Below are 19,132 nucleotides of genomic sequence, written 5' to 3' on the forward strand. Positions count from 1 at the left end.
TTACACACAATGCATGTGTGGTTGGTGAGTCCTCCAGATCAGAGGCAGTAGGGACAACCAGGGGCTCTGACACTTTACACACAATACATGTGTGGTTGGTGAGTCCTCCAGATCAGAGGCAGGGGATAGCCAGGGGCTCTGACACTTTACACACAATGCATGTGTTGTTGGTGAGTCCTCCAGATCAGAGGCAGTAGAGATGACCAGGGGCACGCTCTGACACTTTACAAACAATGCATTTGTGGTTGTCCTCCAGATCAGAGGCAGTAGGGATGGACCAGGGATGTTCTCTTGATAAGTACTTTTAGGTGTCAGGGAAAATGTATGGAGTAAAAAGCACATTATTGTCTTTTAGGAATGTAGTGAAGTCAAAGTTATAAATAGTAAAGTACAGATACCCCCCCCCCCCCCAAAAAAAAGACTTAAGAAGTATTTAAAAGTATTTTTTACTTAAGTACTTTACACCACTGGGATTGGGCATTTCTTTACATTTAACGTTTTCTGTAATTGTTTATGAATAACATTGTCATTAACATTAACACTTCATGGTCAAAAGTGATATGATGTTGTGACAAACCTTTTACAGAAAGAGAATGGCTGAGATTCCCAGCCTGTGATAGGCTGAGCCTTTGTCCTCCATCTTTAGAAGCTTGTGGTTTTTACCTGAAGCTGTGCCACCTCTCCTCACGACATCTTTCACCGGTTGTCCTCTAGCTCTAAATATAATCTGCTCCGTAGTAAAACCCCAAGGCAGAGAGCAACAATACAATTTTGAAAGTCTTCGTCCTGCCAAACAGATGACAGGACAGAACCAGGGGTAATATTGTCCTCCCAAACAGATGACAGGACAGAACCAGGGGTAATATTGTCCTCCCAAACAGATGACAGGACAGAGCCAGGGGTAATATTGTCCTCCCAAACAGATGACAGGACAGAACCAGGGGTAATATTGTTTAAACAGATGACAGGACAGAACCAGGGGTAATATTGTCCTCCCAAACAGATGACAGGACAGAACCAGGGGTAATATTGTCCTCCCAAACAGATGACAGGACAGAACCAGGGGAAATATTGTCCTCCCAAACAGATGACAGGACAGAACCAGGGGTAATATTGTCCTCCCAAACAGATGACAGGACAGAACCAGGGGTAATATTGTCCTCCCAAACAGATGACAGGACAGAACCAGGGGTAATATTGTCCTCCCAAACAGATGACAGGACAGAACCAGGGGTAATATTGTCCTCCCAAACAGATGACAGGACAGAACCAGGGTAATATTGTTTAAACAGATGACAGGACAGAACCAGGGGTAATATTGTCCTCCCAAACAGATGACAGGACAGAACCAGGGGTAATATTGACCTCCCAAACAGATGACAGGACAGAACCAGGGTAATATTGTCCTCCCAAACAGATGACAGGACAGAACCAGGGGTAATATTGTTTAAACAGATGACAGGACAGAACCAGGGTAATATTGACCTCCCAAACAGATGACAAGACAGAGCCAGGGGTAATATTGACCTCCCAAACAGATGACAGGACAGAACCAGGGTAATATTGTCCTCCCAAACAGATGACAGGACAGAACCGGGGGTAATATTGTCCTCCCAAACAGATGACAGGACAGAACCGGGGATAATATTGTCCTCCCAAACAGATGACAGGACAGAACCGGGGGTAATATTGTTTAAACAGATGACAGAACAGAACCAGGGTAATATTGACCTCCCAAACAGATGACAGGACAGAACCAGGGGTAATATTGTTTAAAGTACAACACACAGTTTCCTGCATTCAGGATGGGTTTCAGTACTACACACAGTTCCTTCATTCAGGATGGGTTTTAGTACTACACACAGTTCCTTCATTCAGGATGGGTTTCAGTACTACACACAGTTCCTTCATTCAGGATGGGTTTCAGTACTACACACAGTCCCTTCATTCAGGATGGGTTTCAGTACTACACACAGTCCCTTCATTCAGGATGGGTTTCAGTACAACACACAGTTTCCTTCATTCAGGATGGGTTTCAGTACTACACACAGTCCCTTCATTCAGGATGGGTTTCAGTACAACACACAGTTTCCTTCATTCAGGATGGGTTTCAGTACAACACACAGTTCCTTCATTCAGGATGGGTTTCAGTACAACACACAGTTCCCTTCATTCAGGATGGGTTTCTGTACAACACACAGTTTCCCTCATTCAGGATGGGTTTCAGTACTACACACAGTTCCTTCATTCAGGATGGGTTTCAGTACAACACACAGTTCCCTTTATTCAGGATGGGTTTCAGTACAACACACAGTTCCTTCATTCAGGATGGGTTTCAGGACGATACAAAGAGAGTGAATGAATGTATAAAATGTTAGATGACTGAGGATAGACGGGGCTTGAAGAAATAGGTATGTGTCTCCATTGGCATCCTATTCCCTGTCCAATGCACTACTGTTGACTTCTGTTGACCAGAAGGAAAAGGGGGCCATTTGGGATGCAAACTAGTATGCCCCCGGTGGGCATGACAATGCTCCAACATGGCATTTCCTGGCTGTAATTTCTCTGGAATGATGATTCGGTAGTTTTGTACAACAGTAGAGATACTCTAGAGAGCCTGTATCGTGTGATGTGCCATTCTTCTCCCACAGCTAGTCCAATGACCCAGAGTAGATCTGAGGAACACACAGCTAGTCCAATGACCCAGAGTAGATCTGAGGAACACACAGCTAGTCCAATGACCCAGAGTAGATCTGAGGAACACACAGCTAGTCCAATGACCCAGAGTAGATCTGAGGAACACACAGCTAGTCCAATGACCCAGAGTAGATCTGAGGAACACACAGCTAGTCCAATGACCCAGAGTAGATCTGAGGAACACACAGCTAGTCCAATGACCCAGAGTAGATCTGAGGAACACACAGCTAGTCCAATGACCCAGAGTAGATCTGAGGAACACACAGCTAGTCCAATGACCCAGAGTAGATCTGAGGAACACACAGCTAGTCCAATGACCCAGAGTAGATCTGAGGAACACACAGCTAGTCCAATGACCCAGAGTAGATCTGAGGAACACACAGCTAGTCCAATGACCCAGAGTAGATCTGAGGAACACACAGCTAGTCCAATGACCCAGAGTAGATCTGAGGAACACACAGCTAGTCCAATGACCCAGAGTAGATCTGAGGAACACACAGCTAGTCCAATGACCCAGAGTAGATCTGAGGAACACACAGCTAGTCCAATGACCCAGAGTAGATCTGAGGAACACACAGCTAGTCCAATGACCCAGAGTAGATCTGAGGAACACACAGCTAGCCCAATGACCCAGAGTAGATCTGAGGAACACACAGCTAGCCCAATGACCCAGAGTAGATCTGAGGAACACACAGCTAGTCCCAATGACCCAGAGTAGATCTGAGGAACACACAGCTAGTCCAATGACCCAGAGTAGATCTGAGGAACACACAGCTAGTCCAATGACCCAGAGTAGATCTGAGGAACACACAGCTAGTCCAATCAGAAGTCTCCAACAAGCTGAGGTGTCTCTTTAGAACAGGATGTGCTGTTTATAATACTCCAACCTTTGACCCCTTTCAGTTAGTGTTGATTTAACCCTCTTCGACACAGGAGGTTGGTGGCACCTCAATTGGGGAGGACGGGCTCGTGGTAAATGGCTTGAGAGGAAATAGGTGGAATGGTATCAAACACATGGTCTCCATGTGTTTGAATGGTTTGGTTTCCATGGTTTCAATGTGTTTGAATGGTTTGGTTTCCATGGTTTCAATGTGTTTGAATGGTTTGGTTTCCATGGTTTCAATGTGTTTGAATGGTTTGGTTTCCATGGTCTCCATGTGTTTGAATGGCTTGGTTTCCATGTGTTTGAATGGTTTGGTTTCCATGGTTTCCATGTGTTTGAATGGTTTGGTTTCCATGGTTATCATTTGTTTGAATGGTTTGGTTTCCATGGTTTGGTTTCCATGGTTTCCACGTGTTTGATACCGTTCCATTTGCGCCGTTCAAGCCATTATGATGAGCCGTCCTCCCCTCAGCAACAACAGAGTTTCAGTTATTCTCCTTGTTGTGGAGGCTGGTCACCATGATGAGTTAGTTCCTCTGAGGTTCAGGCTGTTGTTCTTGTCACTCCCATCCCTTGTTGTGGAAGGGGTAGAGGCTGGTCACCATGATGAGTTAGTTCCTCTGAGGTTCAGACTGTTGTTCTTGTAACTCCCATCCCTTGTTGTCTGTCATCGCCTGTCATCGTTCATTACTGAAAGGTTCCTCTCGTTCCCCCCAGTAGAGAAGGCCGTTTCATGGTACATCCATTTCAACCATCACAACATCCCCGACTACAACCCCCCCCCAGCACAACTTCAGATCGATGATTGGATTTTTCTGTCAGTTCGTGTGTTTAAAAAAAAAAAATCAATTGTTTTTCAAGAAACCAGATCATGTTTATACACACACACACACACACACACACACACACACACACACACTTTAAACAAAGAAAAAACAAAACATTGTCTTTACGTGGAAAATGATTAATTAATTGAATGCATGGATTTGTCAACTCATTGTTACATTTTTGTTTGTTAAATTCTCTTTTGTTACGGCTGTCCTGTGTGGTTAAAGGTGTAGTCAGCTATCTATCTAGGAACTGGACCTCCAGTCCCTCTATCCTCCATCCCAGTCCCTCTAGCAGACCGTCCCGTTCTCCTGCCTCGACTTGGGGCAGGTGGATCGAGGGATGGGCTGGACGGAGGGAGCCAGGGTACAGAAGAAACCAGCGATGAGGGTGAGCCCCAGACCTCCCCAGGCGCAGAACATAGACCAGCCGTAGCCGTGGCCGATGTCGTCCGGCAGGCCGTACAGATAGCGAGGATAACGGGACAGCTCGAAGTTGATCCCCGCCACGCAGGTACAGAGAGAGATTATACAGAAGGTGCCTGGGGAGGAGAGAGGGGGAGGTGGGGAGAGGGTAAGAGGGGAGGTGTCGAGGGAGAGAGTGGGGGAAGATAAAGGAGAGGGGAGGGGTGGAGAGAGGGGAGGTTGGGGAAAGGAACGAGTGAGAAGTTGGGGATAGATAGATAGAGAGAAGAGGTAGAGAGAGAAGAGGTGGGGAGAGGGAGAGAGAGAGAAGAGGTGGGGAGAGGGAGAGAGAAGAGGTGGGAAGAGGGAGAGAGAGAGAGAAGAGGTGGGAAGAGGGAGAGAGAGAAGAGGTGGTGAGAGGGAGAGAGAGAAGAGGTGGGGAGAGAGAGAGAAGAGGTGGGGAGAGAGAGAGAGAGGAGGTCGGAAGAGGGAGAGCGAGAGAGAGAGGAGGTCGGAAGAGGGAGAGAGAGAGAGAGAGAGAGGAGGTATGGGGGAGAGAGAGAGAGAGGAGGTCGGGAGAGAGAGAGAGAGAGAGGAGGTCGGAAGAGGGAGAGAGAGAGAAGAGGTAGGGAGAGGGAGTGGGAAGAGGGGGAGAGAGAGAGAGAGAGAGAGAGAGAGAGAGAGAGAGGAGGTGGGAAGAGGGAGGGAGGGAGGGAGAGAGAGAGAGAGAGAGGAGGTGGGAAGAGGGAGGGAGAGAGAGAGAGGAGGTGGGAAGAGAGAGAGGTTACACTGATGCAATAAGAACGATGTTCACTTGGTGTTTGAGTGTGAAATAATACAACATTCCTATCATCATTATTTTGGAGAACCAATTTCCATTCACATTCAGACTGTGAACATTTTGTACAAACAGAAAACTGTCCACTGTACAGCATTAAAATACATTACTTTGGACTTTTTTGTCAACGGTTCCTCTCTTTTGTGTGTGTAGATTGAGGGTGTAATTCCACCCTGACTCTGTGAGCTGGGTGTGTGACACCACTGGGCTGTTTATCTGTGTCCCCAATGGCACCCAACACCCCTGTATAGGACACTACTTCTGACCAGGACCCAATGGCACCCAACAACCCTGTATAGGACACTACTTCTGACCAGGACCCAATGGCACCCAACAACCCTGTATAGGACACTACTTCTGACCAGGACCCAATGGCACCCAACAACCCTGTATAGGACACTACTTCTGACCAGGACCCAATGGCACCCAACAACCCTGTATAGGACACTACTTCTGACCAGGACCCAATGGCACCCAACACCCCTGTATGGGACACTACTTCTGACCAGGACCCAATGGGTCAATGCGATGTCATTTACAAAATAGCCTCCAATACCCTACTCAACAAATTGGATGCAGTCTATCACAGTGCAATCCGTTTTGTCACCAAAGCCCCATATACTACCCACCATTGCGACCTGTACGCTCTCGTTGGCTGGCCCTCGCTTCATACTCGTCGCCAAACCCACTGGCTCCATGTCATCTACAAGACCCTGCTAGGTAAAGTCCCCCCTTATCTCAGCTCGCTGGTCACCATAGCATCTCCCACCTGTAGCACATGCTCCAGCAGGTATATCTCTCTAGTCACCCCCAAAACCAATTCTTTCTTTGGCCGCCTCTCTTTCCAGTTCTCTGCTGCCAATGACTGGAACGAACTACAAAAATCTCTGAAACTGGAAACACTTATCTCCCTCACTAGCTTTAAGCACCAACTGTCAGAGCAGCTCACAGATTACTGCACCTGTACATAGCCCACCTATAATTTAGCCCAAACAACTACCTCTTTCCCTACTGTATTTTATTTATTTATTTATTTTGCTCCTTTGCACCCCATTATTTGTATTTCTACTTTGCACATTCTTCCATTGCAAAACTACCATTCCAGTGTTTTACTTGCTATATTGTATTTACCTTGCCACCATGGCCTTTTTGCCTTTACCTCCCTTATCTCACCTCATTTGCTCACATCGTATATAGACTTGTTTATACTGTATTATTGACTGTATGTTTGTTTTACTCCATGTGTAACTCTGTGTCGTTGTATCTGTCGAACTGCTTTGCTTTATCTTGGCCAGGTCGCAATTGTAAATGAGAACTTGTTCTCAACTTGCCTACCTGGTTAAATAAAGGTAAAATAAAATAAAAATAAATAAAAAATGGCACCCAACAACCCTGTATGGGACACTATTTCTGACCAGGACCCAATGGCACCCAACACCCCTGTATAGGACACTACTTCTGACCAGGAACCAATGGCACCCAATAACCCTGTATAGGACACTACTTCTGACCAGGACTCAATGTCACCCAACAACCCTGTATAGGACACTACTTCTGACCAGGACCCAATGGCACCCAACAACCCTGTATAGGACACTTTTTCTGACCAGGACCCAATGGCACCCAACAACCCTGTATAGGACACTACTTCTGACCAGGAACCAATGGCACCCAACAACCCTGTATAGGACACTACTTCTGACCAGGAACCAAAGGCACCCAACACCCCTGTATAGGACACTACTTCTGACCAGGAACCAATGGCACCCAACACCCCTGTATAGGACACTACTTCTGACCAGGAACCAATGGCACCCAACAACCCTGTATAGGACACTACTTCTGACCAGGAACCAATGGCACCCAATAACCCTGTATAGGACACTACTTCTGACCAGGACCCAATGGGTATGTGCAGACCAGCTGGCTGGAGTGTTTACGGACATATTGAATCTCTGCCTATCCCAGTCTGCTGTCGCCACTTGCTTCAAGATGTCCACCATTGCTCCTATTCCAAAGAAAGCGAAGATAACCGAACTAAAATGACTATCGCCCCGTAGCACTGAGCTAAATTACTATCGCCCCGCAGCACTGAACTAAATGACTATCGCCCCGTAGCACTGAGCTAAATTACTATCGCCCCGCAGCACTGAACTAAATGACTATGACGGGTCGCCCCCCCAGGTCATGAGAGTTGGCAACAACACCTCCACCTCGCTGATCCACAACACGGGAAGCCCCCCCAGATGGTGAGAGTAGGCAACAACACCTCCGCCTCGCTGATCCACAACACGGGGAGCCCCTCAGGGATGTGTGCTTAGTCCCCTCCTGTACTCCCTGTTCACAACTGACTGCACCGGCCGTGCAGGTCTCCAACTCAATTATCAGGTTTGGTGAAGACACAACAGTGATAGGCTGATTACCAGCAATGACGAGGTGAGGGCCCTGGTGGGAGTGTTGCCAGGAAAATAACCTCTACGTTTTACAAAACGAAGGAGCTGATCGTGGAATACAGGAGACAGCAGAGAGAGCACGCCCCCATCCACTCCGACAGGGCCATCCCCGTCCACATCGAAGGGCTGCCCCCCCATCCACATCTACAGGCCCCCCCCCCCCCATCCACATCTACAGGGCCGCCCCCATCCACATCTACAGGGCCGCCCCCCCATCCACATCGAAGGGCCGCCCCCATCCACATCGAAGGGCCGCCCCCATCCACATCTACAGGGCCTCCCCCATCCATATCTACAGGGTCGCCCCCCCCAGTCCACATTGAAGGGCCGCCCCATCCACATCGAAGGGCCCCCCCCATCCACATCTACAGGGCCGCCCCCCATCCACATCTACAGGGCCGCCCCCCCCATCCACATCTACAGGGCCGCCCCCCCATCCACATCTACAGGGCCCCCCCATCCACAACTACAGGGCCCCCCCATCCACGTCTAGAGGGCCGCCCCCCCCGTGCACATCTACAGGGCCGCCCCCCCCGTGCACATCTACAGGGCCGCCCCCTTCCACATCTACAGGGCCGCCCCCTTCCACGTCTACAGGCCCCCCCCATCCACATCTACAGGGCCGCCCCCCATCCACATCTACAGGGCCCCCCCCGTCCACATCTACAGGGCCCCCCCATCCACATCTACAGGGCCGCCCCCCCATCCACATCTACAGGGCCGCCCCCCCATCCACATCTACAGGGCCGCCCCCCCATCCACATCTACAGGGCCGCCCCCATATCCACATCTACAGGGCCGCTCCCCCATCCACATCGAAGGGCCGCCCCCCCCATCCACATCGAAGGGCCGCCCCCCCATCCACATCGAAGGGCCGCCCCCCCATCCACATCGAAGGGCCGCCCCTCCATCCACATCTACAGGGCCGCCCCCCCATCCACATCTACAGGGCCGCCCCCCCATCCACATCTACAGGGCCGCCCCCATCCACATCTACAGGGCCGCCTCCCCATCCACATCAAAGGGCCGCCCCCATTCACATCTACAGGGGAGAGGGTCAAAAGCTTCGGGTTCCTCGGCATGCACATCGCTAACACCCTGAAATGGTCTCTTCACACTGACAGCACGATGAAGAAGGAACAACAGCACCTCTTCAACCTCTTCAAATTTGGCTTGGCCCCCTATGACTATGACCCTCAAGGACTTATACAGATGCACCATTGAAAGGATCCTGTCAGGCTGTATAACAGCCGGGTACGGCAACTGCACTGCCTACAACCGCAGGGAATTTCCAGAGGGTGGTGCGGTCAACGCATCACTGGGTTCACACTGCCTGTCCTCCAGGACATCTACAACACCCGGTGTTACAGGAAGGCCAAGAAGATCATCAAGGACCTCAGCCACCCGAGTCACAGCCTGTTCACCCTGCTACCATCTAGAAGATCATCAAGGACCTCAGCCACCCGAGTCACGGACTGTTCACCCTGCTACCATCTAGAAGATCATCAAGGACCTCAGCCACCAGAGTCACGGACTGTTCACCCTGCTACCATCTAGAAGATCATCGAGGACCTCAGCCACCCGAGTCACGGACTGTTCACCCTGCTACCATCTAGAAGATCATCAAGGACCTCAGCCACCAGAGTCACGGCCTGTTCACCCTGCTACCATCTAGAAGATCATCGAGGACCTCAGCCACCCGAGTCACGGCCTGTTCACCCTGCTACCATCTAGAAGATCATCGAGGACCTCAGCCACCCGAGTACGGCCTGTTCACCCTGCTACCATCTAGAAGATCATCAAGGACCTTAGCCACCAGAGTCACGGCCTGTTCACCCTGCTACCATCTAGAAGATCATCGAGGACCTCAGCCACCCGAGTCACGGACTGTTCACCCTGCTACCATCTAGAAGATCATCAAGGACCTCAGCCACCAGAGTCACGGCCTGTTCACCCTGCTACCATCTAGAAGATCATCGAGGACCTCAGCCACCAGAGTCACGGACTGTTCACCCTGCTACCATCTAGAAGATCATCGAGGACCTCAGCCACCCGAGTCACGGACTGTTCACCCTGCTACCATCTAGAAGATCATCAAGGACCTCAGCCACCAGAGTCACGGCCTGTTCACCCTGCTACCATCTAGAAGATCATCGAGGACCTCAGCCACCCGAGTCACGGCCTGTTCACCCTGCTACCATCTAGAAGATCATCGAGGACCTCAGCCACCCGAGTACGGCCTGTTCACCCTGCTACCATCTAGAAGATCATCAAGGACCTCAGCCACCAGAGTCACGGCCTGTTCACCCTGCTACCATCTAGAAGATCATCGAGGACCTCAGCCACCCGAGTCACGGACTGTTCACCCTGCTACCATCTAGAAGATCATCGAGGACCTCAGCCACCAGAGTCACGGCCTGTTCACCCTGCTACCATCTAGAAGATCATCGAGGACCTCAGCCACCAGAGTCACGGCCTGTTCACCCTGCTACCATCTAGAAGATCATCGAGGACCTCAGCCACCCGAGTCACGGCCTGTTCACCCTGCTACCATCTAGAAGATCATCGAGGACCTCAGCCACCAGAGTCACGGCCTGTTCACCCTGCTACCATCTAGAAGATCATCGAGGACCTCAGCCACCAGAGTCACGGCCTGTTCACCCTGCTACCATCTAGAAGTCGGTGACAGGTCAATCAAAGCTGGGACCCAGAGACTGAAAAAACAGGCCATCGGACTGTTAAATAGTCACCACTAGCCGGCCTCCCCTCAGTACCCTGCCCTGAACTATAGTCACTGTTACTAGCCTCCCCTCAGTACCCTGCCCTGAACTATAGTCACTGTTACTAGCCTGCCCTCAGTACCCTGCCCTGAACTATAGTCACTGTTACTAGTCTCTCCCCAGTACCCTGCCCTGAACTATAGTCACTGTTACTAGTCTCTCCCCAGTACCCTGCCCTGAACTATAGTCACTGTTACTAGTCTCTCCCCAGTACCCTGCCCTGAACTATAGTCACTGTTACTAGTCTCCCCCCAGTACCCTGCCCTGAACTATAGTCACTGTTACTAGTCTCCCCCCAGTACCCTGCCCTGAACTATAGTCACTGTTACTAGCCTCCCCTCAGTACCCTGCCCTGAACTATAGTCACTGTTACTAGTCTCCCTCAGTACCCTGAACTATAGTCACTGTTACTAGCCTCCCCTCAGTACCCTGCCCTGAACTATAGTCACTGTTACTAGTCTCCCCTCAGTACCCTGCCCTGAACTATAGTCACTGTTACTAGTCTCCACCCAGTACCCTGCCCTGAACTATAGTCACTGTTACTAGTCTCCCCCCAGTACCCTGAACTATAGTCACTGTTTCTAGCCTCCCCCAGTACCCTGAACTATAGTCACTGTTACTAGCCTCCCCCAGTACCCTGAACTATAGTCACTGTTACCGGCCTCCCCTCAGTACCCTGCCCTGAACTATAGTCACTGTTACTAGCCTCCCCCCAGTACCCTGAACTATAGTCACTGTTACTAGCCTCCCCCAGTACCCTGCCCTGAACTATAGTCACTGTTACTAGCCTCCCCCCAGTACCCTGAACTATAGTCACTGTTACTAGTCTCCCCCCAGTACCCTGAACTATAGTCACTGTTACTAGCCTCCCCCCAGTACCCTGAACTATAGTCACTGTTACTAGTCTCCCCCCAGTACCCTGAACTATATTCACTGTTACTAGTCTCCCCCCAGTACCCTGAACTATAGTCACTGTTACTAGCCTCCCCCCAGTACCCTGAACTATAGTCACTGTTACTAGTCTCCACCCAGTACCCTGAAATATAGTCACTGTTACTAGCCTCCCCCCAGTACCCTGAACTATAGTCACTGTTACTAGTCTCCACCCAGTACCCTGAAATATAGTCACTGTTACTAGCCTCCCCCCAGTACCCTGAACTATAGTCACTGTTACTAGTCTCCCCCCAGTACCCTGAACTATAGTCACTGTTACTAGTCTCCCCCCAGTACCCTGAACTATAGTCACTGTTACTAGCCTCCCCCCAGTACCCTGAACTATAGTCACTGTTACTAGTCTCCACCCAGTACCCTGAAATATAGTCACTGTTACTAGCCTCCCCCCAGTACCCTGAACTATAGTCACTGTTACTAGTCTCCACCCAGTACCCTGAAATATAGTCACTGTTACTAGTCTCCACCCAGTACCCTGAACTATAGTCACTGTTACTAGTCTCCACCCAGTACCCTGAAATATAGTCACTGTTACTAGCCTCCCCCCAGTACCCTGAACTATAGTCACTGTTACTATAGTCACTGTTACCAGCCTCCACCCAGTACCCTGAACTATAGTCACTGTTACTAGTCTCCACCCAGTACCCTGAAATATAGTCACTGTTACTAGTCTCCCCCAGTACCCTGAACTATAGTCACTGTTACTAGTCTCCCCCCAGTACCCTGAACTATAGTCACTGTTACTAGTCTCCACCCAGTACCCTGAACTATAGTCACTGTTACTAGTCTCCCCCCAGTACCCTGAACTATAGTCACTGTTACTAGCCTCCCCCCAGTACCCTGAACTATAGTCACTGTTACTAGCCTCCCCCCAGTACCCTGAACTATAGTCACTGTTACTAGCCTCCCCCAGTACCCTGCCCTGAACTATAGTCACTGTTACTAGCCTCCCCCCAGTACCCTGAACTATAGTCACTGTTACTAGCCTCCCCCCAGTACCCTGAACTATAGTCACTGTTACTAGCCTCCCCCCAGTACCCTGAACTATAGTCACTGTTACTAGCCTCCCCCCAGTACCCTGAACTATAGTCACTGTTACTAGTCTCCACCCAGTACCCTGAACCATAGTCACTGTTACTAGTCTCCCCCAGTACCCTGAACTATAGTCACTGTTACTAGCCTCCCCCAGTACCCTGAAATATAGTCACTGTTACTAGTCTCCCCCCAGTACCCTGAACTATAGTCACTGTTACTAGCCTCCCCCCAGTACCCTGAACTATAGTCACTGTTACTAGCCTCCCCCCAGTACCCTGAACTATAGTCACTGTTACTATCCTCCCCCCAGTACCCTGAACTATAGTCACTGTTACTAGTCTCCCCCCCAGTACCCTGAACTATAGTCACTGTTACTAGTCTCCCCCCAGAACTCTGAACTATAGTCACTGTTACTAGTCTCCCCCCAGTACTCTGAACTATAGTCACTGTTACTAGCCTCCCCCCAGTACCCTGCACTATAGTCACTGTTACTAGTCTCCCCCCAGTACCCTGAACTATAGTCACTGTTACTAGCCTCCACCCAGTACCCTGAACTATAGTCACTGTTACTAGCCTCCCCCCAGTACCCTGAACTATAGTCAATGTTACTAGCCTCCCCTCAGTACCCTGCCCTGAACTATAGTCACTGTTACTAGCCTCTCCCCAGTACCCTGCCCTGAACTATAGTCACAGTTACTAGCCTCCCCCAGTACCCTGAACTATAGTCACTGTTACTAGCCTCCCCCCAGTACCCTGCCCTGAACTATAGTCACAGTTACTAGCCTCCCCCCAAGTACCCTGAACTATAGTCACTGTTACTAGTCTCCCCCCAGTACCCTGAACTATAGTCACTGTTACTAGTCTCCCCCCAGTACCCTGAACTATAGTCACTGTTACTAGCCTCCCCCCAGTACCCTGAACTATAGTCACTGTTACTAGTCTCCCCCCAGTACCCTGAACTATAGTCACTGTTACTCGTCTCCCCCCAGTACTCTGAACTATAGTCACTGTTACTAGTCTCCCCCCAGTACCCTGAACTATAGTCACTGTTACTAGTCTCCCCCCAGTACCCTGAACTATAGTCACTGTTACTAGTCTCCCCTCAGTACCCTGCCCTGAACTATAGTCACTGTTACTAGCCTCCCCCCAGTACCCTGCCCTGAACTATAGTCACTGTTACTAGCCTCCCCCCAGTACCCTGCCCTGAACCATAGTCACTGTTACTAGTCTCCCCCCAGTACCCTGAACTATAGTCACTGTTACTAGCCTCCCCCCAGTACCCTGCCCTGAACTATAGTCACTGTTACTAGTCTCCCCCCAGTACCCTGAACTATAGTCACTGTTACTAGTCTCCCCCCAGTGCCCTGAACTATAGTCACTGTAACTAGCCTCCCCCAGTACCCTGCCCGGAACTATAGTAATTTCTCTGCACTTACTATAACATCAGTAAAACTGTGTAACAATCAATCAACTTGAATCTGACCTGGCCACAGTAATCTGACCTGGCTACAGTAATCTGACCTGGCCACAGTAATCTGACCTGGCCACAGTAATCTGACCCGGCCATTTGGGTTGCAGACCTGGCCACAGTAATCTGACCGGGCCATTTGGGTTGCAGACCTGGCCACAGTAATCTGACCTGGCCACAGTAATCTGACCTGGCCACAGTAATCTGACCGGGCCACAGTAATCTGACCTGGCCACAGTAATCTGACCGGGCCACAGTAATCTGACCTGGCCACAGTAATCTGACCGGGCCACAGTAATCTGACCTGGCCACAGTAATCTGACCTGGCCACAGTAATCTGACCGGGCCACAGTAATCTGACCGGGCCATTTGGGTTGCAGACCTGGCCACAGTCATATGACCTGGCCACAGTAATCTGACCGGGCCACAGTAATCTGACCTGGCCACAGTAATCTGACCGGGCCACAGTAATCTGACCGGGCCATTTGGGTTGCAGACCTGGCCACAGTCATATGACCTGGCCACAGTAATCTGACCGGGCCACAGTAATCTGACCGGGCTACAGTAATCTGACCGGGCCACAGTAATCTGACCTGGCCACAGTAATCTGACCGGGCCACAGTCATATGACCTGGCCACAGTAATCTGACCGGGCCACAGTAATCTGACCTGGCCACAGTAATCTGACCTGGCCACAGTAATCTGACCTGCTTTATTCCCTCTGTTTTTCTTCATTTCTATTGTAACCATCTCTCTCTCTTTCTCTCTCTCTCTCCCTCTCTCCCTCCCTATCTCTCTCTATTGTCTCTCCCTCCACCCCCTCTCTCTCTCTCTCCACCCCCTCTCTCTCGTCTCTCCCTCCTCTCTCTCTCTTTCCCTCTCTCTCCCTCTCCCCCCCTCTCTCTCTCTCCCTCCCTCTCTCTCTCTTGTCTCTCCCTCCCCCTCTCCCCTCCTCTTTCTCTTCCCCCCCTCTCTCTCTCTCTCTTGTCTCTTCCTCCCCCTCTCTCCCCCCTCTATCTCTCTCTTTCTCCCCCCTCTCACTTTCTCTATCTCTCCCTCCCTCTCTCTCTCTCTCTCTTGTCTCTCCCTTCTCTTTCTCTCCTCCCCCTCTTTCTCTCTCTCTCCCCTCCCCCCTCTCTCTCTCTCTCTCTCTCGTCTCTCCCTCCCCCCTCTCTCCCCCCTCTTTCTCTCTTTCTCCCCCCTCTCTCTCTCTCTCTCTCTCTCTCTCTCTCTCTCCCTCCCCCCTCTTTCTCTCTCTCCCCCTCTCTCTCTCTCTCTCTCTCCCTCCCTCACTCCCTCTCTCTCTTGTCTCTCCCTCCCCCCTCTCCCCCCTCTTTCTCTCTCCCCCCCCCCTCTCTCTCTCTTGTCTCTCTCTCCCCCCCTCTTTCTTTCGCTTTCTCCCCCCTCTCTCTCTCTCTCTCTCGCTTTCTCTCCCTCCCTCTCTCTCTCTCTTGTCTCTCCCTCCCTCTCCCCCCTCTTTGTCTCTCTCTCTCTTGTCTCTCCCTCTCCCTTTCTCCCTCCTCTCTCTCTCTCTTTCCCTCTCTCCCTCTCCCCCCTCTCTCTCTCTCTCTCTCTCTCTCTCTCTCGTCTCTCTCCCCCCATCTTTCTCTCTCTCTCCCCTCTCTCTCTCTCCCCTCTCTCTCTCTCTCGTCTCTCCCTCCCCCCTCTCTCCCCCTCTCTCCCTCTCTCTCTCTCTCCCTCTCTCCCCCCTCTCTCTCTGTCCCTCTTCCTCTCCCTCTGCCCCCCCCCCCCTCTCTCTCTCCTCCCCCCCTCTCTCCCCCTCTCAATTCAATTCAAGGGCTTTATTGGCATGGGAAACATGTGTTAACATTGCCAAAGCAAGTGAGGTAGACAACATACAAAGTGAAAATATAAAGTGAAAAACAACAAAAATTAACAGTAAACATTACACATACAGAGGTTTCAAAACAGTAAAGACATTACAAATGTCATATTATATATATATATATATATATATATATATATATATATATATACAGTGTTTTAACAATGTACAAATGGTTAAAGGACACAAGATAAAATAAATAAGCATAAATATGGGTTGTATTTACAATGGTGTGTGTTCTTCACTGGTTGCCCTTTTCTTGTGGCAACAGGTCACAAATCTGGCTGCTGTGATGGCACACTGTGGAATTTCACCCAGTAGATATGGGAGTTTTTCAAATTTGGATTTGTTTTCGAATTCTTTGTGGATCTGTGTAATCTGAGGGAAATATGTCTCTCTAATATGGTCATACATTGGGCAGGAGGTTAGGAAGTGCAGCTCAGTTTCCACCTCATTTTGTGGGCAGTGAGCACATAGCCTGTCTTCTCTTGAGAGCCATGTCTGCCTACGGCGGCCTTTCTCAATAGCAAGGCTATGCTCACTGAGTCTGTACATAGTCAAAGCTTTCCTCTCTCTCTCTCCCTCTCTCCCCCCTCTCTCTCTGTCCCTCTTCCTCTCCCTCTGCCCCCCCCCTCTCTCTCCTCCCCCCCTCCCCTTCTGCCGTGCATGACATATTTTATTAGTGTGATGTTACCGCCACTGTCTCCCTGTGTGTGTGTGTGGGGCATAGAGAAGGCAGGCTGTTAATCAGAGTCACCAGCACTACTAATGAGAGTTCCCTCAGCACCTCCACACCACACAATCAGTCCTCAATGTGGCTGTTGATGCTATGCTCTTTCACAGTAACCCTCCCTGAGCTGGTGCTATTCCCGTTCACAGTAACCCCCCCCTGAGCTGGTGCTATTCCCGTTCACAGTAACCCCCCCTGAGCTGGTGTTATTCCCGTTCACAGTATCCCCCCCTGAGCTGGTGCTATTCCCGTTCACAGCAACCCCCCCTGAGCTGGTGCTATTCCCATTCACTTCAACCCCCCCTGAGCTGATGCTATTCCCGTTCACAGTAACCCCCCCTGAGCTGATGCTATTCCCATTCACAGTAACCCCCCCTGAGCTGGTGCTATTCCCATTCATAGCAACCCCCCCTGAGCTGGTGCTATTCCCGTTCACAGTAACCCCCCCTGAGCTGGTGCTATTCCCGTTCATAGTATCCCCCCTAAGCTGGTGCTATTCCCGTTCACAGTATCCCCCCTGGGCTGGTGCTATACCCGTTCACAGTAACCCCCCCTGAGCTGGTGCTATTCCGGTTCAAAGTAACCCCCCCTGTGTGTAGTGTGTAGGGCGCTGTCGGTGTGTATAGAGTCAGTATGTATAGAGTCGGTGTGTATAGAGTCGGAGTGTATAGGTGTCGGTGTGTTTAGAGTCGGTGTGTATGTGTGTAAATAAGAATACAATACAAGGGTCAACTCAGATATTTAGTTAGCTATTTAGTTAGCCATTTCGTTAGCCATTTAGTTAGCTATTTAGTTAGCCATTTCGTTAGCTATTTAGTTAGCCATTTTAGTTAGCCATTTCGTTAGCGATTTGGTTTGGGGATAGAGCTGTTCAGGAGATGGTTGGTGTCAGACTTGATGCACCGGTACCGCTTGCCGTGCGGAAGCAGAGAGAACAGTCTATGGCTTGGGAGGCTGGAGTCATTAACGGCGGTGACATTACCATACCAAATCAATATGCTCTCAATGGTTCAGCTGTAGAACTTTTTGACAATTTGATGGCCCATGCCAAACCTTTTCAACCCCCTGAGGGGGAAGAACAGGCGCTGTCGGGCTTTCACCACGACTGTGAGTGAGTGTGGACCATTAGTGATTTGAACAGTGAGGAATTTTGTAACAGTGGGTTAACTGCCTTGTTCAGAGTCAAAACGACAGATTTTTTTTACCTTGTCAGCTCGAGGATTCGATGTAGCAAACTTTCGGTTGCTAGTCCAACGCTCTAACCACTAGCCTACCTGCCGCCCCAGATTGATTTACCTGATCACCAGGATTTAGGGCCCCCAATACAAATTATCTTATGAATATGTTACTTTTTTTTTTTGCATTTAAAAGCATCCTTTGTACTTTTTCTTAAAGAAGTGTTTGGTGAATCCGGAGCCATGACTTGAATGAGATACAGTATCTGTGTTGTCCTCCTTACCTCCCATGAGGAACAGTAATCTGTGTTGTCCTCTTACCTCCCATGAGGAACAGTATCTGTGCTGTCCTCTTACCTCCCATGAGGAACAGTAATCTATGTTGTCCTCTTACCTCCCATGAGGAACAGTAATCTGTGTTGTCCTTTTACCTCCCATGAGGAACAGTATCTGTGCTGTCCTCTTACCTCCCATGAGGAACAGTATCTGTGCTGTCCTCTTACCTCCCATGAGGAACAGTATCTGTGCTGTCCTCTTACCTCCCATGAGGAACAGTAATCTATGTTGTCCTCTTACCTCCCATGAGGAACAGTAAACTGTGTTGTCCTCTTACCTCCCATGAGGAACAGTATCTGTGCTGTCCTCTTACCTCCCATGAGGAACAGTATCTGTTTTGTCCTCTTACCTCCCATGAGGAACAGTAATCTGTGTTGTCCTCCTTACCTCCCATGAGGAACAGTAATCTGTGTTGTCCTCTTACCTCCCATGAGGAACAGTATCTGTGCTGTCCTCTTACCTCCCATGAGGAACAGTAATCTATGTTGTCCTCTTACCTCCCATGAGGAACAGTATCTGTGCTGTCCTCTTACCTCCCATGAGGAACAGTATCTGTGCTGTCCTCTTACCTCCCATGAGGAACATTATCTGTGTTGTCCTCTTACCTCCCATGAGGAACAGTAATCTGTGCTGTCCTCTTACCTCCCATGAGGAACAGTATCTGTGTTGTCCTCTTACCTCCCATGAGGAACAGTAATCTGTGTTGTC

At 50.0% G+C, this 19,132-nt stretch overlaps 1 protein-coding gene across 1 annotated transcript in view; it reads right to left on the reverse strand.

The window, feature by feature from the left end:
* Window positions 1-1,207: 1,207 nt before the first annotated feature.
* Window positions 1,208-19,132, reverse strand: part of LOC118938867 (transmembrane protein 178B) — a 153,173-nt gene continuing 135,248 nt past the window's right edge. The window contains exon 5 of the mRNA XM_036945438.1: window positions 1,208-4,949. Within this exon, the coding sequence (XP_036801333.1) occupies window positions 4,699-4,949 (251 nt within the window). The 3' untranslated portion in view covers window positions 1,208-4,698. The remainder of the gene's footprint in view (window positions 4,950-19,132) is intronic.

This window comes from Oncorhynchus mykiss, chromosome 15 (assembly GCF_013265735.2).
Source record: "Oncorhynchus mykiss isolate Arlee chromosome 15, USDA_OmykA_1.1, whole genome shotgun sequence".
Classification (NCBI taxonomy): domain Eukaryota; kingdom Metazoa; phylum Chordata; class Actinopteri; order Salmoniformes; family Salmonidae; genus Oncorhynchus; species Oncorhynchus mykiss.